At 36.5% G+C, this 8,240-nt stretch overlaps 2 protein-coding genes across 2 annotated transcripts in view; both read right to left on the reverse strand.

Annotated features, from left to right (window-relative positions):
- Positions 1-2,639, reverse strand: part of LOC109210147 — a 3,649-nt gene extending 1,010 nt beyond the window's left edge. The window contains exon 1 of the mRNA XM_019373522.1: positions 2,314-2,639. The gene's annotated coding sequence lies outside the window, so the exon portion shown is untranslated. The remainder of the gene's footprint in view (positions 1-2,313) is intronic.
- On the reverse strand, positions 6,960-8,030 carry LOC109219790. The gene is made up of 2 exons (XM_019384264.1): positions 7,925-8,030; positions 6,960-7,465 (listed from the first exon to the last, which is right to left on the reverse strand). The coding sequence occupies exons 1-2, from the start codon at positions 8,028-8,030 to the stop codon at positions 6,960-6,962; spliced, it is 612 nt and encodes a 203-aa protein (XP_019239809.1).

Consider the following 8,240-nt stretch of genomic DNA (forward strand, 5'->3'; position numbering starts at 1 on the left):
GGGGGGGAGGGTTGGGGTGAGGTTGCAGAGGGAGGTAGGAGGATCCACTCAGGAATTAACAATAAGTTCCGATTAGTAGAATAGGAAAATCCAGACAAGAATAATGCCAATGTGATAGTTAAGGCATTGAAATCTAACAAGCAGAGGAGTAGAAAGGTCTCAAAGTAAAACCGATAAAAGAATAGCATCAGACAGTTAAGAGAGCAGCACCGATGATCCTATGCCTCCAAAAATAAGAATAAAAGAACAAATGAATCCCAGGTAACATACTTCAAAAATCGCTTACCAGTTTTTTCAATTTCTAATAATTTCAAAGATATCAATATATCATAGTGGGGAAAAATTGAAGAGGACACCACAAATAGCATTTTTTCCCGTTATACAAAACTTTGCAAATTCAGGGCACGCTGAAAAATCTCTCCCATGTCTAAAGTTTTGTCCTTCATTTGTTCTACCTTATCCTTACATTTTAAAGTTTTACTTGAGCAAGACAATTTCATGATGCACTACTTCAAGATGCGAGCATACAATACCAAGGTGACACTGTTTTTGAGTTTTTTCTTTCACCCAAAATATGTTATCGTCTATTCTGGTCTGTATCACCCGTTTTATTCTTTAACACAGAAAATAAAGCTTTACGTATAGCCCATCTAGAGGACGATGGGTTAAGCCCAGCCATGCAGTAAGTCTCCTAGCATAACAAGAAGAATGTAGGATAAGAACTACAAATAAATTTGTAAGTTATGAGAACTGATATTCCAGTATCTTTATCATATTTCTGGTTGGATGTAGAAAAGCAAGAAGGGCTGGGAAGCTATCACAGCTTGTTACTAAAGCATCCACAAATCATATGATTTCTATATCGAAGCAAACAATATTCTCTGACATGTAACAGAAATATCCCTGTGTATACTTAAAACAATGACCTACAATGATTCAAGAAAATAGGTATTGCGTCAATAATGGAGGGACATTTCATTCAGATCTTTGTTATAAGAAAGTCAATTTTCTAGATTCAAACCACAATGGCCTCAGACTTTAGTTTTTTCAAATCTTAGAAAGGAAATTCATTTGTCAATTCTAAAGACTACACATGCTTATAATGCCAGACATGCAGGCAAAATATCGAAATTCCACGTTGAATAAACCTATACAAACAACTCCAAGTTAAAGTCAATATTTTGACCAGAACTCTCTCTAGTAGTAGCAATTAACAAAAATTGAATGGTCATATTACACGGAAAATTCCTCCAATGAGACTGTCCTTTTTACAAGTGGGTATAAGATATTTCAATGAGAATCCTCCGTGAAGAATCCTAAGAGAACTCTCTCTAGCTTTAAGAATCCTAAGAGAAGATTTCACAGTTTGAACAGCAAGATTGACTTTGATGAGAAATGGGAAGCATCTCAATGAGAAAACATTTCAAATTTTCAGTGCAAACCTTAGTCTTGAATGACTCTAAATAAAAAGATAAAAAACCCCAAAAAGATCAAACTCAAGCCAAAAATACTATTGCACAAAAGCGCTAAGAGTTTGAAGCTAGACAGTGACTTGGGAGATTCTAAACTTCAATAGTTATATGTGAATTTGAAAGAATAAAAGGACAGCCCGGTGCACTAAGCTCCCGCTAAGCGCAGGGTCCAGGGAAGGGCCGGACCACAAGGGTCTATTGTACGCAGTCTTACCCTACATTTATGCAAGAGGCTATTTCCACGGCTTGAACTAGTGACCTCCTGGTCACATGGAGGCAACTTTACCAGTTACGCCAAGGCACGGCTTGAAGATTTGAATGAATACCTATGGAAAATACATGAATATTCCAAAACAGAATAAATGTGATATATCTACTCTAGTGTGTGGAAGAATCATTGTGGCTCTTTTAGTACGTTCTCTCTATTTTTCTTTTAGAAAACGTTAGCAATCTTCTTCCTCCAATGTACATCATTATTTTGACAAATACATGTTAAAATCCTACTTATCATCACAAATATTAAATTAAAAAACCGTTTCTGTTCCTTAGCCATTATATCTAGGAGCTAGGCTTATCATGAAATTAGGATAATCCGGAAGCTAATCTAATTAAAACACAAAACCCAGCAGAGTAGTGGCCATTGTTGCCATCCTTATCCGGGCAAAACACAAAGCAGAGGAATAAATCGAGTTAACCCAATAATAATCCTCTTAAATTAAGGTAAAAGGAGAAGACAAATTCAACTGGGTCTATGAACTCAGGACCCAAGAACCCAACTAAGACTAGCAAAACAAGTAATTGGATCATATTATAAAAGCGCCTCTTTGTCCCCTAAAATTACCTGTAACTGTCAATCTCCTTGAAATATCGGCAAATTCAACTGGGTCTGTGAAGTCAAGGCCCAAGAACCCCTAAAATACCTGTAATTAGCGGCAAAATTGAGCGGCTGTCAATCTCCTTGAAATCTCGTCGGGATGAAACTTCTCAGAGCTTACAGCGAAGAAGAAAGGGTTGGTGTTTTTGCTGTTTCCAAATTCCAATTTTGGACCTAAGCACTAAGCGAAAAAAGGACCCCAGTTGATAACGTTTCTTCTTCTTCATAGGACATTAGGACTACCTTTTGTCTCTCCAATTTTTTCACTTCTGCTAATTACATTTACACTTGCCTCCCCTATATTTCAAAATACTGTATAATATTATTATACACTTCCCCCATTTTATTTTTATTTGACAGTTTTAATTGGACATAAGAATTTTTAGTTGGAGACTATTAAGAAATGTGGCTCAAAGTAACAATATAAAATAAGTAGATAAGTAGAATAAGAGAAGAATATTTCATCAAGTGTTCAAGTGTGTTCCATCTCACATTTCATGCCTCTATTTATACTATTACATATGAATGTTACAAAATGATTGTCTTAAACATGACATTAACAATTGAGATCATGGGGAAAGATCACGGGGAGAGGTTATGGAGGTGTGGGAGTTACAATCATAATAGTGATGAGTAGTGGGAAGTTATTTACATCACGGGTGAAAATAGTGGGAGTAGTGGACATCCATATTAACTATAGGTTTTACAACACTCCCCCTTGAATGTCCAAAAATAAATAATATGCCTCGTTAAAACCTTACTAAGAAAAAAAAACCTGTGGAAAAAAATCTTAGTGAAGGAAAAAGAGTACACATATCTGTATACGCTTTATTTGCTACCTCATTTAAAACCTTACCCCAGTGGAAAACCTAGGCTAAGGGGAAAAGAGTACAGCGCGTATCTTACTCCCCCTCATGAAACCATCACTTTATTTCTCGAAGACGCCGCATTCCGATCTTCTGTCTCAACTTCTCAAATGTTGATGTTGGTAATGCCTTAGTGAACAGATCAGCCAAATTTTCACATGAACGAATCTGTTGAACATTAATTTCACCATTTTGTTGAAGATCATGCGTGAAAAAGAACTTTGGTGAAATGTGCTTTGTTCTGTCTCCTTTGATGTATACTCCTTTCAGTTGAGCGATGCAAGCAACATTATTTTCATATAGTGTAGTTGGATTATCTTTTTTCATAAGAAAACCACACATTTCCTGAATATGCTGAGTCATTGATCTCAACCAAACACATTCCCGACTAGCTTCATGAATGGCTATTATCTCAGCATGATTTGAAGATGTGGCAGCTATTGTTTGTTTCATTGAACGCCATGATATAGTTGTACCCCCATATGTAAACAAATAGCCTGTTTGAGATTGGACTTTATGTGGATCAGACAAATAACCTGCATCGGCATAGCCAATCATTTCTGACTTGAATTCATTAGAATAAAATAATCCATATCTATAGTTCCCCGAAGATATCTAAATATATGCTTAACACCATTCCAATGTCTTCTTGTTTGGGGGGGGGGGGGGGGAGCTAAATCTAGCTAATAAGCTTACTGCAAAAGCAATATCTAGTCGGGTATTGTTGACAAGATACATTAGTGCCCCAATTGCACTAAGATATGGAGTTTCATCACCAACGAGCTCTTCATCATTTTCTTGAGGCCGAAATGGATCTTTATTTATATCAAGCAATCTCACAACCAATGGGGTACTCAATGGTTGTGCATTATCCGTGTAAAATCGCTTTAAAACCTTTTCAGTGTATGTTGATTGAAGGACAAAAATTCCATTTGGTACATGCTCAATTTGTAGGCCAAGATAAAATTTTGTCTTACCAAAGATCTTTCATTTCAAATTCTTTCTTCAAACATTCTAAAGCCTTTGGAAGCTCTTTAGAAGTGCCAATGATATTCAAGTCATCAACATACACAGCTATGATGACAAATTCAGATCCAGACCTCTTAATAAAGACACAAGGGCAAATAGGATCATTTTTGTACACTTTCTTTAGCAAATACTCGCTAAGACAATTGTACCACATCCTCCCTGATTGCTTCAATCCGTATAAGGATTTCTGAAGCTTTATTAAACATGTTTCTCTTGAACTTTTATGCGCTTCAGGAACTTTAAATCCTTCAGGGATTTTCATAAAAATTTCATTGTCCAGTGAGCCATATAAGTAGGCTGTGACAACATCCATCAACCGCATATCAAGTTTTTCATGGACTGCCAGATTTATTAAATACCTGAAGGTAATTGCATCTACCACACAAGAATATGTCTCCATATAATCAATGCCAGGCCTTTGCGAAAACTCTTGTGCCACAAGTCGTGCTTTATATCTTACGACGTCACCTTTTTCATTTCGTTTTCGCACAAAACCCATTTGTACCCCACTGGCTTGACACCTTCAGGCTTTCGGACTATTGGTCCGAAAATTTCACATTTTTCGAGTGAAGCCAATTCCGCTTGAATTGCATTTTTCCATTTTGGTCAATCATTTCTCTTTCTACATTCATCGACAGATTTTGGCTCAAGATCCTCATCTTATTGCATTATTTCAACTGCAAATTATATGCAAAATTGTTGTTAACAACAACGTTATTTCGATTCCACCTTTTTCCCGTAGAGACATAACTTATTGAGATCTCTTCATTTTCATCATTTCTAGGTACTAGAACCTCCTGAATGTCTTATCAATTAATATGTCTTTATGCTCCTCTTGAGCAATTGCCTCCATGTTATGATTAACTTGATCATTTGCTCCTTTCCTTTTTCGGAGATTCTTATCCTTGGAGCCGATTGGTCTACCACGTTTAAGGCGTGGCCTAGACTCATTTGCATTATCATACTGTCCAGCTGGGACATCAACTCGAATTGGAGCATTTACAGCTAGAATATGCGATTTAGTAACCCGTGGAAGGTTAGTAAATGCATCTGGCAATTGATTTGCAACATTTTGCATATAAATGTTCTTTTGAACTTCTTGTTCACATTGATTTGTACGAGGATCCAAATGAGATAGAGATATTATGTTCCAATCTATCTCTTTTTCCAGCTGTTTATTTTCTCCCCCTAATGTTGGAAAAACTGATTCATCAAAATGACAATCAGCAAATCTGCTTGTAAACAAATCTCCTGTCATAGGCTCCAGATATTTAATAATAGAAGGAGATTCATAACCAACATATACTCCCAACCTTCTTTGGGGATCCATCTTTGTGCATTGTGGTGGAGAAATTGGAATATATACCGCACATCCAAAAATTCTTAGATGGGAAATATTTGGCTCCTGACCAAAAGCCAACTGTAATAGGGAGACTTCATGATAACTGGTTGGTCTTATGCGCACAAGTGCTGCTGCATGCAAAATAGTATGTCCCCACACTGAAAGGGGAAGTTTTGTCCTCATTAGCAATGGTCTAGCTATTAATTGGAGGCGTTTAATCAATGATTCTGCTGGACCATTTTGAGTATGAACATGAGCAACCGGATGCTCAACTTTTATTTCAGTGGCCATACAATAATCAATAAAGGCCTGAGATGTAAATTCACCAGCACTATCAAGACGAATTGTCTTAATTGCATAATCTGGAAATTGTTCTCTTAACCTTATTATTTGGGCCAACAATCTCGCAAATGCCATATTACGAGTTGACAATAAGCATACATGTGACCATCTTGTAGATGCGTCTATCAAGACCATAAAATACTTGAATGGTCCACATGGAGGGTGTATAGGTCCACATATATCACCCTGTATACGTTCCAGAAATGCAGGGGATTCAATCCCAACTTTAGCTGGTGATGATTTAATAACCAATTTTCCTTGAGAACAAGCAGCACAAGAGAATTCCTTAAATTGAAGAATCTTCTTGTTCTTCAATGTGTGCCCATTTGAATTCTCTATTATTCTGCGCATCATGTTAGAACCGGGATGGCCCAACCGGTCATGCCAAATGATAAAATCATTAGAAGTAGTAAACCTTGTGTTTACTAAGGCATGCGATTCAACCACACCAATATTTGTGTGGTACAACCCAGAAGAAAATGCGGGTAATTTTTCGTGCACATATTTTTTTCCCGCTTTTATTGTAGTAATATAAAGGTATTCAATCTTCCCTTCGTTTGATGTCTCAACATGGTAGCCATTTTGGCGAATAGCTTTGAAACTCAACAAGTTTCTTTGAGACTTACTATAATACAATGCATTATCAATAGTTAATATCGTTCCTCAAGGTAGTAATAAGGCCGCTCTTCCAGAGCCCTCAATCAACTTTGTATTACCAGATATTGTATTAACATAGGCCTTTTTCATAACCAAATAAGAAAAAAATTTATTTTCTCTTAATATCGTGTGAGTTGTAGCACTATCCAAAAGACATAAATCTTCATTACTCATCTTGGATCCAATTCAAGACTGGGGATTTTTAATTTCTTCATAAAAAAAAGTACATCATGAGAAATACGGAAAAACTAGCATCACCAATGACAACATAAGACAACTTAAGTACTACTTGAAAATAAAAATAACTTTAGACGAGACAAAAACACTAAAAATAAAAATAACAACATAATTGCATTCCCTAGTAAAATGATCAAACTTTAGTTTTGATCTCCAAAGAAATTTTCAACTTCCAAATGAGTAAGATCATCGAGGCCTTGAAAATCATCATCATTCAAAGCAAGATTTGCCTCGACATTGTCATTATTTTTTTTTGAAGGCCCTGCCTCAAAATTATTTTTAAAGGTCAAGTGAGACTCCACTGGGGCATTAGCAGAAGATGCTCCAACATTATTTGCCTTTCTTTTGATGGATTTTTGATAAAGCCTGACAAAATGCTCAGGTGCACGGCATTCAATTTTCCAATGACCTTTCGTACCACAGTGGTGGCAATTACCGGTTTTGCCTCTTGAAGGATTGTTTTGAGAACCCATATTGTTCTCTCGTCTGCCATGACCACCATGATGACGACTATTATATCGTCTCTTACAATTGCCATGCCCACGTACATTCATATGGCCATGATTATTATTCTGTCTTTTTCCAGACTTATCACGTCTAGCTGTCATATTCGCTTCAGGAAGCGGAGCTGACCCTGCGGGACGAGCTTCATAATTTTTTAGCAAAAGGGTATTATGTTACTCAGCCACCAGAAGGCATGAGATCAATTCAGAAATACTTTTAAAACCCCTTTCACGGTATTGCTGCTGTATTACCATATTTGAGGCATGAAAAGTCGTAAGAGTCTTTTTTTTCCAACAAATCCTCATCATTCATAACATCCCCACATAATTTCAATTGGGAAGTTATTCGAAATATAGCAGAGTTATACTCACTTACGCTCTTAATTCCTTGCAACCGTAGGTGCATCCACTCATATCGAGCCCTTGGCAATACCTAGCCTTAAGGTGATCATACCTTTCCTTCAGGCCAGTCCACAATTCAAGTGGATCATTCACTGTCAAATATTCAACCTTCAAACCTTCATCCAAATGATGACGAAGGAAAATCATGGCCTTCGCTTTGTCTTGGCTTGATGCCTCATTACCCTAAGTAATGGTGTTACCAAGGCCTTTAGCGGCTAAGTGAATCTCAACATCGAGAACCCATGATCGGTAATTCTTTCTGGTTATTTCAAGTGCCACAAACTCAAGCTTTGACAAATTCGACATAGTGAAAACTATCAAAGACGATAAATAATTAGAAATCATTAGGATAATAGCGTAAAGAATCTTAAAAATTGACATAATATCAAATTTGTGATCTATATACACTAAAGTGATAATTCCATAGAAAATAATACTATTTGTTTCTTCAAATTATTAGTATATCTTTGATGTTAACTAGAACAAAAATGTCTTCTAACTTCAACACAATTTCAA

The sequence above is a fragment of the Nicotiana attenuata genome, chromosome 2, assembly GCF_001879085.1.
Source record: "Nicotiana attenuata strain UT chromosome 2, NIATTr2, whole genome shotgun sequence".
Classification (NCBI taxonomy): Eukaryota; Viridiplantae; Streptophyta; class Magnoliopsida; order Solanales; family Solanaceae; genus Nicotiana; species Nicotiana attenuata.